At 64.7% G+C, this 15,838-nt stretch overlaps 1 protein-coding gene across 4 annotated transcripts; it reads left to right on the plus strand.

Moving 5' to 3' along the window:
• Window positions 1–238: 238 nt before the first annotated feature.
• Window positions 239–15,659, plus strand: PWP2 (PWP2 small subunit processome component). Of its 4 annotated transcripts, none has more exons than XM_025863462.2 (21): window positions 239–325; window positions 1,589–1,701; window positions 2,917–3,011; window positions 3,282–3,381; window positions 4,261–4,404; window positions 5,255–5,390; window positions 5,652–5,872; window positions 6,133–6,276; window positions 6,478–6,548; window positions 7,037–7,173; window positions 7,634–7,782; window positions 7,952–8,099; window positions 8,309–8,459; window positions 9,226–9,406; window positions 10,436–10,583; window positions 11,007–11,115; window positions 12,494–12,559; window positions 13,410–13,628; window positions 13,781–13,931; window positions 14,080–14,154; window positions 15,091–15,659. In XM_025863462.2, exons 1-21 carry the CDS (start codon window positions 308–310, stop codon window positions 15,260–15,262), a joined length of 2,748 nt encoding a protein of 915 aa, XP_025719247.1. In that variant the 5' UTR covers window positions 239–307; the 3' UTR covers window positions 15,263–15,659. The 4 variants fall into 4 exon arrangements, with proteins under 4 accessions (XP_025719247.1, XP_073743181.1, XP_073743180.1 ...); XM_025863461.2 differs by lacking the exon at window positions 239–325 and adding an exon at window positions 517–1,252; XM_073887080.1 differs by lacking the exons at window positions 2,917–3,011; window positions 3,282–3,381.
• Window positions 15,660–15,838: the final 179 nt, after the last annotated feature.

Here is a 15,838-nt window from a genome sequence, read left to right on the forward strand (position 1 = left end):
TTGGGGAGGAGACGGGGACGGAGCCTACGGGCTGGGCTCCGCCTCGAGGCGCGGTGGGGGCGAGGCCCACGGCCTGGGCTCCGCCCCGGAGAGGAGCCGTGGGCGTGGCCTGGGTTCTGGGCTCCGCCTCGGGGCGCAGTGGGGGCGGGGTCTGCAGGCTGGGCTCCGCCTCGGGCGGCGCCGCCCCTCCGGGTCTCCTGGGGGCGCTGTGGTGCGCGGTGGCGGCCAGTCCCGGAAGTGCGTGCTTGGGGCCGAGGGGCGCGGCGCGGCGCGGCGGCTGCGCGGTGGCACACGTGTGGCGGCCGCGATGAAGTTCGCGTACCGGGTGAGCCCGCGCGCGGCCGGGGCTCCGCGGCGCAGGGGCTGGGGAGCGGGCGCGGGGCGGGAGAGCGGGGCGTGGCCGCGCTGTCGGCCTGTAACCCGCGCGGCGGTCCGCGGACGGGAAGGAGAGGGGCCCGGCCTCAGGCTTCAGTGTGGGCGGGAGAGAACGGAGCCCCGGCGGGGTGAGCGGCGGCGGGCCAGCGCGGGCTTCAAGGCCTGGTTCCCGGCTCCATGCCGCGGGAGCCTGCCCCCCTCTTCCTCCGCGGGCAGGTCTCTCGGCCGCGCCGTGGGCGGGGACGCCGGAGGTTGACGCCGTCCCTGCGCCTGCTGGCCCCGGCTCGGCCTGGCCCCGGCCCCAGTGCGGGCCTTCCTCAGCGCCACGCGCCCTGGCCCCGAGACCCAAACCTGGAGCCGCGGGGTGGCGGCCCCCCGCCTTCCCGTGTCCGGCTCGCCTCCGTTCCGGGGGCCACCTGCCCGTTCGGGACGCCGTCACCCAGCTCGCCTCCCTGCTTCCCCTGTTGTCCCCACGGTCATTAACATGGTCTGAAACGCGGGAGTGGCTCACAGCAGGCCTCTGCCTACAGCCTTGCCGGCTGGCCGGGCGCCTCCCCGTGCCCTCCTGCAGCTCCAGACGCTGGCCCTGCCCACTCCTTCCGTCTAGGGCCCAGTCCAGGCGGCCCTCCAAGGGTCTGTCCCTGACCCGCCCCCGAACCAGCTCTCCCTTCTCGTGCAGCCTTCCAGGCACTGCACACGCTCTGTAATTGGCTCTTCCCTGCCCTGCCTGCCCGGGGTAGAACAGGAGGGCATCGAGGGCACAGACCCTGGGCACAGCGACATCTCCAGTGCCCCCTTCAGTGCGCGAACCAGTGAGTGCATGCACTGGGCTCCGGCAGGTTACTTTGCTGGGGAAGCGTTGAGCTCAAGATGCCGGGCAAGTGCTTTTCATTGCTCCAGCTCTTCTCTCCCTGCAACGTGGGTCCCCTTTCTGTGTATGGAAGCCCCCCAGATGCGCACAGTGGCCCTCACCCTCTTCTTTGGGGGCTTGGAGCCCCTGGGGATTGGGCTCACTTACCCTTCTTCTCTCTCACTGCAGGCCGGGCTGCGTAGGTGGCCAGGACGTGTCCCAGGAGGGACCCCAGGAATGGCCAGGGGCCCGAGGGGAGGGGGGCTCTGCGCCGTCTCCTGGACCAGAGGCCTCACTTAGCCTTTCCTGGAGTTGAGACATTTTGGGCTTTCGTTGTATTAAGATGGATTATTTTCTTTTCAGTTTTCAAATTTGCTGGGGACAGTCTATCGGTGTGGAAATTTGAATTTTACGTGTGATGGAAATTCAGTGATCAGTCCTGTGGGAAATAGAGTCACTGTATTTGACCTTAAAAAGTAAGTGTGTTGAGACGACAGCCGCCGTGCCGTTAGGGCGTGCGGGCAGACTGACTGTGTCTCCCTCCTCTTCCCCTTCCTAGTGCCCCCTCCACCTCCCCGTTCCTTAGAGCAGCTGGGTCAGTAGTGGGACTGGTTTGCTCTAGTCCCTTGGCTCAGCCCTGGGGTCTCGGTCACCTAGGTACTGGGTCTGGAGGCTGCCCTGACCCCCCGCTGGGCCACCGCTGTGCTCAGCGCAGCCCGGTTCTGCTGGCCAGTTTCGCGCTCCTCCCGGACGAGCCTGTGGCTCTGTTCCTTTCTCCTCAAGGGGCAGGACTCCGCAATGGTTGTCCCCCCTTCCCAGAGTCACGTGGCCAGGGGGAGAGCCTCCTGTCGCGTGGCTGCCTGGACTTGCGTCCTGCTCTGCTGTTCTGCCTCCGCATCCGTACAGTGGGACGATGGGCCCCGTCCTCTCTGGGACTTACTTCCTGAAGCTCCAAATACCTGGGCGGGGTGCCCTGGGCCAGCAGGCGAGATTGTCACAGGCCTGGAGTAAGGACCACACGCTTGGTGGAGGAAAACTAGGAAGTAAAATAATAAGGAACAAAGTCAGAATTCGAGCCAACGGTTGTTTGTGTTTCATGTTACTTATTTTCCCATCTTGTAACGACAGTTTTACAGGGTCGTGCAGTTCTCATGGTTAATTCGTTCCATTGAACATTTAGCTCGTTTCTAGTGGGGACTTTGTAACATTTGTGGGATCCTCTTGGGACACACTTCTACAACAAAATGGACAACCAAAGGCCCCCCCTTTTTGTTTACTTTTTTCTTGTGAGAGAGCGTGTGTGCACATGCGTGTGGGCGGGGGCAGAGGGAGGAGGAGGGAGGACCTCAAGCAGACTCCTCACTGAGCGTGGAGCCTGGCCCGGGGCTCCATCCCACGACCCGGAGTTCACAACTTGAGCCAAAATCAAAAGTCGGACACTCAACCGACTGAGCCACCAGACGCCCCAAACCAAAGCCCATTTTTAAGGTTTTGAATATGCTTTGCCAAATTTTCTCCAGGGACCTGGTCTTATTTCCTCTTCTCCAGCAGGGAGCTGGGGACAAGCTGTGTGCTCTGGCCCTGGAGCTGGCCAGGGACAAGAGGGGGGTGAGGGGGTGGGTGGCCTGAGGCTGCCCCTTCCTCGCCTTACGACTGCGACCAGCTACACAGTTGTGGTTCTTGTCTTTTAGCAACAAATCCAACACTCTGCCCTTGGCTACTCGGTACAATGTCAGGTGTGTAGGGCTGTCCCCAGACGGCCGCCTGGCCATCATCGTTGATGAAGGTAGGCACCCGTGACCGGGAGGCTGCAGTGCAGACAGCTGGGGGGACAGGCAGGGCAGGGGTCATGGTGACTCAAGGCCAACACCAAGTCCCTCTGGGGTTCTAGGCTCCCCCAGTCCTCTCCCCCAGTCGCTTCCTTGCCTGGGACCCTCGTGGGCTTTGGGGTGAGGGCATGTGTGGGGGATGTGGACGTGCCCGGGTGTCCTGCCGGGCTGGGCCGTGGCCGTCCTCTCTGGGGCGACTACACATTTGCCTCTCTCCCTCGCTGCAGGGGGGGACGCGCTGCTGGTCAGCCTGGTGTGCAGGTCCGTGCTTCACCACTTCCACTTCAAGGGCTCAGTGCACAGTGTCTCCTTCTCTCCTGATGGCAGGTGGGGGCCTGGGGCTTGGGGCAGGGCGTTCTCCAAGCCCAGGCTCCATGATGGGCGCAGCAGGGCTCGGGGGCTCTTCGGAGCGGAGGTGTCAGTGAGGGAGTCTGGGCGCGTGCCTCCTCTGGGCTGGGGACAGTCTGTCGGTGTGGACTCTGGGCTCCTGCAGGCCCATGTGGCCGCAACCTCTGCTCCCCTCCGCCAGGGCTGGTGCTCCCGTCTTGAGTGGGAGCTTCTAAAGGTTCTCGACCAAAACCACTTCCAGAATAGTCAGGGTCCTCAGAGGGTCTTGCGGCCTCCAGACAGCAGAGCCACAAAGGAGCCCCTGGCTCTGAGTGGCACTGACCCCCAGCTTTGAGGTCCACAGTGAGGAGAATGTGTGCGGACAGGGTCCTGACCGGACCCAGCCTTGCCCCGGGTTCAAGGGCCCCACGAGAGAGGGGGGCTCGTTCCCAGGTTGCTCACACCCAGGCCGACCTGGATGTGCTGTGGCGGGGGCGGCTCTGGGTTTCAGCTGTGAGCCCCCATCCCGTGTCCAGCCTCAGAAACCCCTTAGAAGGCAGTGGCCATCCTCTGCGTCCGTTGTGTGGAACCCGTGTTGTCCTTCCAGCTCCCCCAGGGCTGTCCAGGTGGGGCCTGGCCTTGACGGCTGTCCCCCACACTGGCAGGAGTGCCGGGGGCGCCTGCGCTCCATGGCAGTGGGGCGGCTGGGTTCAGGGTCCCTGCAGGAGAAGACGGGGGTCGGGGGCCGTGGTGAGGCTGGCCCCCACGTTCGCCTCTCGTAGGAAGCTGCTCACGGCAGGGGCGCTGTCCTCAGAGGCTCTGAGCTGGTCTTGGGACTACATGGGTGTTGGATCCTGACGGCTCCCATTTCTGCGGCAGGAAGTTCGTCGTCACAAAAGGCAACATCGCTCAGATGTACCATGCTCCCGGGAGGAAGCGGGAATTCAACGCGTTCGTCCTGGACAAAACCTACTTTGGGCCGTACGATGAGACCACGTGCATCGACTGGACAGATGACTCCAGGTGAGGCCCGGGGCTGGGGCCGGTGGGGGGGAGGAACCCCTGTAACCGGCCTCTTGTTGGATGGGGAGCCTTGGAGACTCTTGTCGAATCCCAAAGTTTCCTTTTGTAATGGTATCTCTTGAGCGTCCTGTGGGGCTGGAGACCATTTGGGCTCCTGGTCGTGAGTTGGGCCTGCACCAGCCTGGCATCTGTCTTGGGAAACCAGAGTGCAGGGTCGGGAGCTTGCCACGCGTGCTAGAATCCGTTCTGCCAAGTGTCCGGAGCAGCTCTGTCCGTGGGAGGGAGGGTTGGGGCGGGGGGGGGGGCTTCTCCCAGCAGGGGGGCCGGCCGCGTCCTCTTACGGCTGCACCCCTCACCGCCCTGAAAGGCTGCTGGCTCGTGCCCAGCTGCCCGCAGTCTGCGCAGGGAGAGGTGGGGGCTGGTGGTCTGGGCAGGTTTGTATGGCGGACCACCCTGGGGGGGGGGGTGGGGCGCCCTGCCGCCAAGCCTTCCCGCCTCTTCAGCAAGGCGCCACCTATTCTTGCGTCTGGCCGTGTTTGTGCCATAAGCCGGGTTCCCTCAGACTGGGGTCACGGGGAGCCAGGGAGGCGTGAGGAGCAGGGCTCCCCACGTGGCACCCGGTGGGCTTGGCAGTCGGCTCTTAGGGCTCCCCGGGGCTGCTGTCCCGTGAGGGACTGCTTTGTGAGGAGGGGTGGTGACGTGTTCCCTGAGCAGCACAGGTGGATGCGGCCGACGCTCGGCGGGAGATGCAGGCCGGGCAGACCGGGGCTGGTCGCCCTGGGCGACTCCCGTGTGCTGGGGTGGCCCTCCACCCTGAGCCCTGAGGACGCGCCCTGTCTTCTCCGTCCAGGTGCTTTGCGGTCGGGAGCAAGGACATGTCCACGTGGGTGTTTGGAGCTGAGCGCTGGGACAACCTCGTCTATTACGCGCTGGGGGGGCACAAAGACGTGATCGTGGCCTGCTTCTTCGAATCCAGCAGCCTAGACGTACGTCCCGTGTCCGGGGCGTCTCGCCCGCTGGAATCCAGATCGCAGCCACGTGCCAGGCCTCCCCCTGTAGACACAGGCGCCCTCCCGCGTTACCCGGGGGTGTTTAGGAAGCGGCGGCACCTGTTGGCTGTCCCTTGGGCCTCGCCCCTGCCAGCGCTCGGGGCAGGCTCTGGTGGCGCGGGGTCCGCCACGTGGCCGGCGGGGATGGGGCTGGTGTCGGGGCGGGCCGCACCCAGTCGCAGACACTCCCTTTTACAGCTGTACACGCTCAGCCAGGACGGCGCCCTGTGCGTGTGGCGGTGTGACACCCCCCCGGAGGGCCTGCGGCTGAAAGCCCCCGCGGGCTGGAAGGCGGAGCTGCTGCAGGGGGCACGGGACGAGGACGAAGAGGAGGCGGAGGAGGAGAGCGCCGTCCGGGCGAAGGCCGTGCCGGCTGCCGCGGAGCAGCAGGGAAAAGTGAAATACTCTCGGCTGGCCAAGTAGGTGTCCCCCGGGGCGGGGGCCTCGCACCCTCGCGGCTAACGTGATGCGGAGGCGCAGACAGTGGGCCCGTCCCGGGGCAGGGGGGAGCATCCTCGGGCGACAGGGAGTGAGAGGCCAGGGCAGCAGGGCCGCGGGTCCCCTGTGTAGAGCCGGGGCCCGTGGCCTGGGGGTCCTGGGGGGGGGCTGGGTGCAGGCTGAGATCAGCCTGGTTGTCTGGCGCTCTGTCCACAACTCTTCTGATCACCCTCCTGCTTAGGTACTTTTTCAATAAAGAGGGAGATTTTAACAATCTGACAGCCGCGGCGTTTCACAAGAAGACCCACCTCTTGGTCACTGGCTTTGCCTCTGGGATCTTCCACCTTCACGAGCTCCCCGAGTTCAACCTCATCCACTCCCTGAGGTGAGCGCCCCACCCGGTGCCGTGGGGGCCCGCGTGTGCTTGCTCACCCCGCAGGCCCGACGGCGGGGGTGTGCACACACGGCTGTGCCGTGTGTGTCCCGCTGCGCGGGGTGAGGGCTGTGGAACGGCCAGGTGGGCGGTGGACAGACGGGCTCGCAGTGCCGCCTGCCCGCCTTTCAGACACTGTGCTCTCCCGCTCAGCATCTCTGATCGGAGGATCGCTTCCATCGCTCTCAATGGGTCCGGAGACTGGATCGCCTTTGGCTGCTCAGGTTCGTCTCAGTGTACGGTCGTACGAGAACGAGAAGAGAGCTGCTCTCTGACCGCCGACCGTGCCCCGCCCCCCCCCGCCCGCCAGCTCCTGGGAAAAGCCCTTTTGACGGCCCAGTGCGAGCAAGCACAGTGGGTCCTGTGGGAGGGAGCCGTGGGGGTGCAGAACCGGCGCTCCTCTGAGGTGCGACCACCTTGTAGGCTGAGCCTCCGCCTCGGTCGGCCGCGGGGCCTGCAGCTGTGGGCTGAGCCCGTGGCTCGGTCGGCCTCCTCCCCTCCTGCACTGACAGCTGTGGGCTGAGCCCGTGGCTCGGTCGGCCGCGGGGCCTGTGCTGGGGGCCTCTGGGGGCCGCAGCAGGTGCCTGTGAGACCATGACTTGGGAGGTCAGTCTCTGCGGGGTGCCCGCTCTCAGGTTAGCGTGATGGGGGCACTTGCCTTGCTGGGTCTGAGGTCAGGGTGCCGGTGCCCGTCCCCCCGTGTGCTCTGCAGGCCTGGGCCAGCTGCTGGTGTGGGAGTGGCAGAGCGAGTCCTATGTGCTCAAGCAGCAGGGCCATTTCAACAGCATGGTGTCCCTGGCCTACTCCCCCGACGGGCAGTACATCGTCACCGGCAGTGATGACGGCAAGGTGGGGCTCGGCGGGCGGCGAGGGCCGGGGCCTGGGCTGGGAGGGGTGCGGCGTCTCGTCCTGCTGTGCCCCCAGGGAGGGAGAGCCAGGCCCCGACTCCGGGGTTCAGCCTGGAGCCCACGGGCTCACCCCGCTGCGTCCAGGCTCGTGAGAAGATGTTCAGAGACTACCCGGAGCTGGGTGGGGAGGGCGGGCCGTCTATTTCTCTGTTTCGGGCTCGGCCTGCGCGCATGCAGCCGCTTGGCTGTGGGTTGGTGTGTGGGGGCCGCCATGCTCTGTGGGCGCGTGCTTGCTGCGCCTCTTGCGGTGACAAGGCTGGCGAGGGGCTGGTGGGGGCCCGTGGGGCAGGTGCGTGCACGGCAGGGGGGTCCTGGTTGAGGCGACCTGTGTGTGCGCGTGCGTGCGCGCGCGCCTTCCTGAGCTGTGGCCAGCCCCGCTGCTCATGCCCTTCCTGCTGCAGGTCAAGGTGTGGAACACTCTCAGCGGCTTCTGCTTCGTCACGTTCACAGAGCATTCGAGTGGGGTCACTGGCGTGACCTTCACGGCCACCGGCTATGTCATTGTGACCTCTTCCATGGACGGGACTGTGCGTGCCTTTGACCTTCACAGGTGACCTTCCCGCTCAGTCCTCTGGGTGGGCCGTGATAGTGGGGCTGAGGGGCCGTGGGCTTGCCAGGAAGCGCATAGCGTAGACGGGCTCAGGGCGAGCCCGAGCCCTCGGGGACTCGGGGCGTCGGGGCTTTGTGAGCCATGCCAGCCAACTGCTGTCTTCGGGCAGGTACCGGAACTTCCGCACCTTCACGTCCCCGCGGCCCACCCAGTTCTCCTGCGTGGCTGCGGACGGCAGCGGGGAGGTCGTTTCTGCCGGGGCCCAGGACTCCTTCGAGGTCTTCATCTGGTCCATGCAGACAGGCAGGCTCCTGGACGTAAGGGCTGAGTGTGGGGGGCCGGGGCGGGGGGGAGGGCACCTCTGCGGAGCCGAGGGGCCGAGCAGCGTGTTCTGGCCGCAGCTCCTCCCCTCCCGCACTGACAGTGAGACCCTCGTCAGCCCGCCCGTCCCGCAGCGTGGGTGTGCGGGCCTGGTACGCCCAGGCCCCCGAGGCTGTGTCGTCACACTGCTCTCTGGGCGCCGTAGGTGCTGTCTGGTCACGAGGGTCCTGTCAGCAGTCTGTGCTTTAATCCCGTGAGATCGGTCCTGGCCAGTGCCTCCTGGGACAGGACCGTGCGCCTGTGGGACATGGCGGACAGCTGGAGGACCACGGAGACGCTGGGCCTGACCTCGGACGGTGGGTGCATGGGGGATGCGGGTACGAGGTGTCACCCGGGGAGGGAGCCTCATCCATCCGCCTTGGTGGCCCCGTTCTGTCACTCAGCGTCGGGCTCCTCTCTAGGAGAGCGAGCCAGGCGCTCCCTCCCGAGCCGCCGTCCCTGAGAAGCGGCCGGTGCTCTGTCAGGCCGAGCCCTGGGGAGGACCCTGAGGCGACGGTAGGTGCAGGAGGCCACCTGGGGACCCCCCATCTGCATGTGCGGGTGAAGCCGTCCTGCCCCGCGGGCCCCTGGGATCCGCGGGCCTCCACGGTGTCGCTGCTTGTCCGCCCCACCCGGCCCTGGTACATGCTTTTAGCAGCCGGTGGATGGCCTGGGTCTCTGCGGGGCCTCCACACTGACCTCCAGCCTCCAGTTAGTCTGTTTGTAGGCTGTCCCGCGGTTCTGGCAGAAGCACCTCTTGTGACCTCCGGGTGCCTCTCCCCTGCCCGGCCTTGTCCCTCGCCCATGCCCTCCCAGCAGGCTGGCCTTGTGCCTGCCCCGGGACCCCACCTGGACCCTCTTGCCCCTGCCCCCCCCCCCAAGGTGGTTGGGGCCTGGGGGCCTCCCTCGCAGGGTGGAGCTTCTCTGGGGAGAGCCGGGGGCCCCCCGCCCATCGGGCGCTGACTCAGGGAGCTGGGGCCCGCCTGGCTTTTCTGACTTGAGGTAGGGTGAGGGCATGGCGGGCGCAGCCGCCTGCTGGAGCCTCGGCTCTTCCTCTGGCCCTGATGACGTGCCTTTCTTCAGCTCTGGCTGTGACCTTTCGCCCTGACGGTGCGGAGCTGGCTGTGGCCACCCTGAACTCCCAGATCACCTTCTGGGACCCTGAGAACGCCGTGCAGACGGGCTCCATTGAGGGCAGGCATGACCTCAAGACGGGCAGGAAGGAGCTGGATAAGGTCACCGCCAAGCACTCAGCCAAGGGGAAGTGAGTGCCTCGGCGAGCCGGTGTGGCGGGTCCCGCCCCGAAGCCCGGGGGTTCCCCGGGCCGGGGAGTGGGCACGGAGCCTGCGTTGGGGTGTGATTAGTCGGCCCCTGTGTCCTCACGCCCCCCTGGGCTTCGGGAGCGGGCAGGGACCAGCATCCGTGAACGCATCTGTCCTTGTGTCTTTTGGGGTGTGTGTGTGTCTTGGAGGTTCAGGGTTCGCTTCTGTGAGGAACCGGAGTGTTTTTCAAAGCGGCTGTGCCACCCACAGGGGCCGCTTCCCCACACACCAGCAATACCCGTTCCTGCGTGGTGTTTAAACGACAATCCTCGAGGGCCGGGTGTGAGGCACTGTCCGCATGAGGTTCTGCCTCTGTTCCCGAAGGCTGGCGCTGTCCAGCGTCTTCTCGTTCGCACGCGGGGTCTGGAGAAGGTCCATCGGGGCATCTGCTCCCTGAATTGGCTTGCCTTTACTGCGGCGTCGTGACAGTTCACGTATTTGAGATGGACGATGCTTGACGGATCTGGGGGTGGAAATTCTTCTTTCTGCCGTCAGGGCTCCCCTCACTCTCGACGGTGTCTTTGGAGCACGAACACGTTCAGATTTGGTGAAGTCTTGTCCAGTTTCCTTCTGCTCGCGCTCTTTGGTGTCGCTTGTAACACTGTCGCACGTCCTGTGAGCAGCCGGGCCAGTGCGTGCCCAGCTTCTGCTCGCGCGGGGCCGAGCCGGCACCCCTGCCAGGGGCCACTGCGCGTGGCAGGCAAGGTGGCCTCCTTGTCCGTCTGGCTTCGAAAAGCAAACCCTGCCACTTGAGCCACGTGGGCCTCCCGTGAAAGGGTCGCGTCTCTTGGGGAGGTCCCTCCTGAGGGTGCTGCGGCCGTGGAGCAGAGCAGGTGACGGGGTCTTTTGAGGCTTGGGCCGGAGCCCTGCCGAGGCTGCTGGGGGCGCTGTTTGCCTCCTGGGGCTCGGGGGGAGCACCACACGTCGGGGGTCTCTGGGTGGTGACTACACTCATGTCCCCTCTGCTTCAGGGCCTTCACCACTCTGTGCTACTCGGCGGACGGCCAGAGCGTCCTGGCGGGAGGGATGTCCAAGTTCGTGTGCATCTATCACGTCAAGGAGCAGATCCTCAGGAAGAAGTTTGAGATCTCCTGCAACCTCTCCCTGGACGCCATGGAGGTGAGGGAGCACTCAGGTCTGTCTGGCCCGGCCCTGCCCTCCACGCATGCCGGCCCCGCTGCAGGGCGAGGCCCGCCCCCTCCTGAGTGACTCCGGGGGCACGCTTGCTTGTTGCTTCCCTGCGGATGGGCAGGCGGAGCGAGCAGACGCCCCCGTGTATGCCGGCCCCGCAGAGGCTCACGAGGGCCCTTGCCAGGGGTGCGTTAGAGTCCGAGCCCGCCTGCAGCAGGCTCTGAGGGCAGGTTCCTTCTCGCCTGGGGTGAGGACGGGCTTGTCGCTGTCTCGGGATCCGTGTGTCCCATGGCTGTTTCCCACGGAGCTGCGTCTCCTCCGGTGTTTGTGTCACGTGAGCCAGGCAGGGGCTGGGGGCCGGCTCATGCCCTCCGCCTGATGGGTGAGACACCTGGGGTTTTGTCCTTCTAGGAGTTTTTGAACCGAAGGAAAATGACAGAGTTTGGCAACCTGGCGCTAATCGATCAAGACGCTGGGGTGGAGGACGGAGCTGTGATACCACTGCCGGGTGTAAAGAAAGGTGAGCGCAGGGCCCCTCGTCTCCCCCAAGGTCCTGGCCGCAGCAGGCTGCCCTGCCCACCACCCGTTTTTCCGGGTGACAGCGGCTTTGCTCTCCTATTGGGGCTGCGGTGATTGTGTCCAGGAGCTCTTGTCCCACACGGGGGGCCCGTGGCCCCCTTGCCTGTCTGGGCCTGTGGCTTTGCTCTCTGGCCGCCGCCCGGCCCTGTGCCTCGCGCTCGCCCCCATGTGGCCACAAGGAGGACTTCGGGGTCAGGGGGCTGGGCAGTCGAGGAGGCCCAAGGGGGGCACACCCCTCACGGGGACAGGGCAAGAAACAGGGGGCCCTTAGGCCCTGGTAGACCATCAGGAGGGGACATCTGCCAGCTAGAAAGTCGGTGTGCGGGCCCTGGACACGCGGCTGCCCTGCCCTGATGCCGGCCTCCCCACCCCCACCCCCCCACGGTGCCGGCCTCCCTGCTGGTGCTGGCCTGGGCCAGCTCATTCCAGCCCTGGCTCATGCCACTCCGAGTGCCCGGGAGCCCAGCCTGCATGTGGGGGAGCGGGGGCGCCTCAGTGACCAGCTGGGTGTTGGGAGGACTGCACCATCGATGTGGGCCCTGGAGCAGCCCCTGCCTGTGCCACACGTGTTCTCGGGCATCTCTTAATGAAAACAAGGTCCCTAACTCCTCAGGGATGTGCAGAGGTGGTTCTCAACCTGTCTGGAGACATTTTGAAGGTCACAATTTGAGCAGAGCAGGTGCTGTGGGCGTTGAATGTGGGGAGGCCAGGGGGTCTGCTGGACCCATGAGGATGCAGCCCCAAAGTGTTGATCATCCTGAGGTCAAGAGCCCCCAGCAGAGTATTTCTGAGGAGATAGGTGGCCTCCAGAGAGGAGCCCGACTTTTCTCAGATGATTTGTGTGTCCTTGAATTTCATACCCCAGGAACATGTCATCCCTTAAGCAGCAGATATGAAAATAAATTTGCAGAAGGGATTCACGTGGTGATGCCCGGTGAGGATGTGCCTCCACTGCACAGAGCTGCCTTGTGCAGTCGCGTGACTTGTGCACTGCACAAAGTGCTGGGCAAAATGGGCTGGTGGGGACCGGGGCCACCCTGCCTCACAGCCCTGGGGCTGGGCCAAGGCCTTTGCCAAATGTCTGCTGGCCAAGCTGAGTGGATGCTCCTGGGAGCGGGGGCTCCAAGGGCTCGTCTGTGGAGGCCTGCGGTGCCCAGGAAATAGCTGCTGGGGCCCTGGGCCAGGACTCATCTGCTGCATGTGCATACAGAGTGGGAAGGCTAGGGGGCAGGGCCGCTGCTCTTGACGGGCCCAGAGCAGCAGGGGGGGCCCTCCTTTTGTCCGGTGAGTGGTAAGAGAGGTGCCACCCTGTTTTCCAGGTGACATGAGCTCTCGGCACTTCAAGCCTGAAATCAGGGTGACATCGCTCCGCTTCTCTCCCACCGGTGAGCCCCGAGCAGCAGGTTGTTGGTGCCGGGAAGGGTGGGGGTCAGTCCTGCTGGGCTTCTGGGCCCACGGTGTGGGCCTGTCACCTCTGCTCTCAGGGACAAGGTTGGTCACAGCTTTTGGCTGGCCCTGGGCCCTGCTGTTCTTCAGGGGACACTGAAGGGGGTGGCCTCAGACCTGCTGGGTATTGAAACGGGAGGCAGGCACCCGCCCTGAGCACCACTCAGGTGTGCAGTCGTTGGAGGGGCTGCGGGGGAGGGTCTGTGCCCCTGGGGCCTGGGACCATTAGGTAAATGCGGTCCCGCGGAGCGAGCAGGACAGAGGCTGGTGGCGGCCTTCTCTGCGGGGTGATGGCTGGCCCTCCCCCGCATCGAGCGAGTGATGGGAGCGGCGGGCCGCAGTGTCTGGCCGTGTGCTGCTCTGCGAGCCGGGCTGCAGACCGTGGCCGGGGACGACTCCGGCAGCCCCTCGTTTGGGCGCCTGCGGATTTCCGGACCGCCGTGCTGGTTGTGCTGTGCGTCTTCCCTGGGCCCCACGGTGCCGCTGCAGCGTCTCGGCAGAGGCCGCATGGCCCGCAGAGACGAGTGCGCCCTCACGGAGGAGCTGACCAGGGCTGGTGCAGGCAGACGGCATGGAGTGTGCACGGGTGTGTCTGCTCCCCCCAGCGACCCCGGCGCCCCTCCGAGAGGAACCGGCGGCTGGGGCGGGAGTGGGAGGAAGGCATGCCTGTGCACCTTTCTTGCTATTGCGCTTGGGGTCACGAGGACGTACCCAGTACCTGTTCTTTAAAAAGGTGGGGAAAAGTGAAAATCGGTGTTTAGGAAGGCCCTCGACGGCTTGGTTTCCCAGGGCACTGCTGGGCGGCCACCACCACCGAGGGGCTCCTCGTCTACTCCCTGGACACCCAGATGCTGTTTGACCCGTTTGAACTGGACACCGGCGTCACCCCCGTGAGGATTCGGGCGGCCCTGCGCCAGCAGGACTACACCAGGGCCATTCTCATGGCCTTCCGGCTCAACGAGAGGAAGCTGCTGCAGGAGGTGCTGGAGTCGGTGCCCTGGGACGAGGGTGAGCCCCGGGACAGGGCCCAGGGTGGGCTGTGAGCACCCACGTCTGCGCCTGGCGGTCAGGGTCTCGGGTCCCTGCAGAGCTGTCCTCACCTTTTCTCCTGATGGGAGAGTTCTCTGCAAAGTGAGCCTGGCTTTCTCCTTTTCCTGCAGTCGAAGTTGTCAGCTCCTCGCTTCCTGAGTTGTACGTGGAGAAAGTGCTGGAGTTCTTAGCTTCATCCTTTGAAGTGTCTCGCCACTTGGAATTCTACCTCATATGGACTCAGAAATTGCTCCTGGTGCACGGGCAGAAGCTGAAGTCCAGGTAAGAGGCGCTTTTCCCGCGCGGTCAGCTGTGAGTCCTGTCACTCGGCTGGGCTTTGTAGATCAGAGGGGGAGCTGTGTGCGCGCCCACGAGAGGGGCCACGTGGCGTTTGGCTGAGGCCGTGCACTGAGGCAGGTCTCCTTTGCAGAGTGGGGAAGGTGCTGCCGGCCGTTCAGTTCCTTCAGAAGAGCATCCAGCGGCACTTGGACGACGTCTCCAAGCTGTACGTGTTGCTGGCATTGTTGGCGGGCAGGGCTGGGGTGGCCCCATCCCCTGCTGGTTCCACACGGGGGGCTGCCCCACGGTGGGACTCGAGGTGGGCCAGCTTCAGGCGTGGCCGGGAGTTGAAAAGAGAGTGCTGTCCCAGTGAAACCACTGGGGTGTCCGGGGCGGTCTTCGGGGCCCGTGGCCAGGTGTCCCCACTCCATCCCCAGAGGTGTGTTCTCTGCCCTTGCGGGTGTCTGCCCAGTGTCCATAGGCAGAGGCCTGTTCTGTCCTTGACGGCTTTTTCAGTCTAGAACAAGCTCTTCCTCTTGGAGGCTTTTCTTCTGAGAGTCCTGACCACCCGCTGGGACGCCATGGGGGGCATGGGGGGCCTGCGTCAATTCTGCTGTGTGCCTGGGAGAGCCTGCTGTTTGTTGAGGCCTCCGTGAGTCTGCGGAGCTCAGTCTGGGAGACCAGTTCCTTGTAATTTGGCGTTCCCGTAAATGCATCGTTCCGGGACTCCTGCATGTAGTGACCTGCTGCTGATGCATAGGACGCAGCTGTTGTGTATTAATTCGGGCGGGGGGCTTGAGTTACGTTGCCAAACGTGGATTTTGTTTGAGGTTTGTCACAGGGACGGTGGTTTCCTCGTTAGTCCTTTACCTTTAGCTCTTACCAGGGGGTTTTCTGCGGGAAACAACGGTGTGATTTTTCTCTTTCCTTTGTTCACATGGGGAATGACCTGAGCCCAGGTGTCCCTCTCTGCTCACGGCTGTGAAGCTGTGCGGCAGCCCCTTCCTCGGGCTCTGGTGGGACTGGGGAGGCCGTGTGGGTCACCGTGGCGGGTTGCTCTCAGGGTCACAGAGAAGGTGCTTGGGCGCCAGGTGAGCCAGAGTCTTGATACGAGAGAAAAGCTGTCGCTTTTCCTGACGGGACTCCTGTGCACTTTTAACAGGTGTGACTGGAACCGCTATAACATCCAGTACGCTCTGGCCGTGTCCAAGCAGCGGGGCCTAAAACGCCCCTCCGAACCGCTGGGAAGCGACGAGGAAGCAGACGCGTCCGATGACGACACTCTGCACCTGCTCGGCGCAGGACAGGGGGTTGGGGACGGGCAGCTGGTGTAGGGCCGGCCCCGTTCCCAACCCTGCTTGTTTCGGTTAAGACCCCCGAAGAGACGGAGCCCCGTGGCCTGCGCCCGGGAAGCGAGTGGGAGGGCGGTGCAGAGACACCCACGTGGAGGACTCGCTTTTCCTGTAGGCGCCAAACACGGCTGCAGCGCCGGGGCCAGCCGCCCGCTCCCCGGGCCAGCACCGGCTTGGCACACGGGCCTGGGGACCCACGTGGTGTGAGCAGAATGAACGTTGTTTGTCTACTGTTGGAAACGCCTCTCTAGAGACGTGAATGGGGTCGTTTTTATAGACTGGAACTTTGTATGACCGATATTTATATTTTTAATACAGTTTTGATGATAGAGATGAAAAAATGAGGTTTTGTGAGATAAAAGTACGGATTGAATCTGAACTCTGAATTGAAAGTGTTTATACCGTATCCTGGGTCATGCGGGGGGATTGGGGCCACCTGCCTGTTGGCCTCTCTGTGCTGGGGGGATGAGTGAGCAGGGCTGCTGGAGTGCTCACCACGCCCCAGCCCGCACGGCCCCCACCCCTGGCCACCTGCCCCCAGAGTCTCTGTGCGCTCTG

This window comes from Callorhinus ursinus, unplaced genomic scaffold (assembly GCF_003265705.2).
Source record: "Callorhinus ursinus isolate GAN/ISIS: 27379988/994484 unplaced genomic scaffold, GSC_fseal_2.0 scaffold75, whole genome shotgun sequence".
In the NCBI taxonomy this organism is placed as follows: Eukaryota; Metazoa; Chordata; class Mammalia; order Carnivora; family Otariidae; genus Callorhinus; species Callorhinus ursinus.

Excerpts from the sequence above, each read along its gene's own strand:
- PWP2 (XM_025863461.2), top strand. The coding sequence starts at position 1,196 with ATGCACTGGGCTCCGGCAGGTTACTTTGCTGGGGAAGCGTTGAGCTCA. Across the intron at positions 1,253-1,588 it reads CGTTGAGCTCAAGATGCCGG|TTTTCAAATTTGCTGGGGAC; the intron begins GCAAGTGCTTTT and ends TTTTCTTTTCAG. Across the intron at positions 10,584-11,006 it reads TCTCCCTGGACGCCATGGAG|GAGTTTTTGAACCGAAGGAA; the intron begins GTGAGGGAGCAC and ends TTGTCCTTCTAG.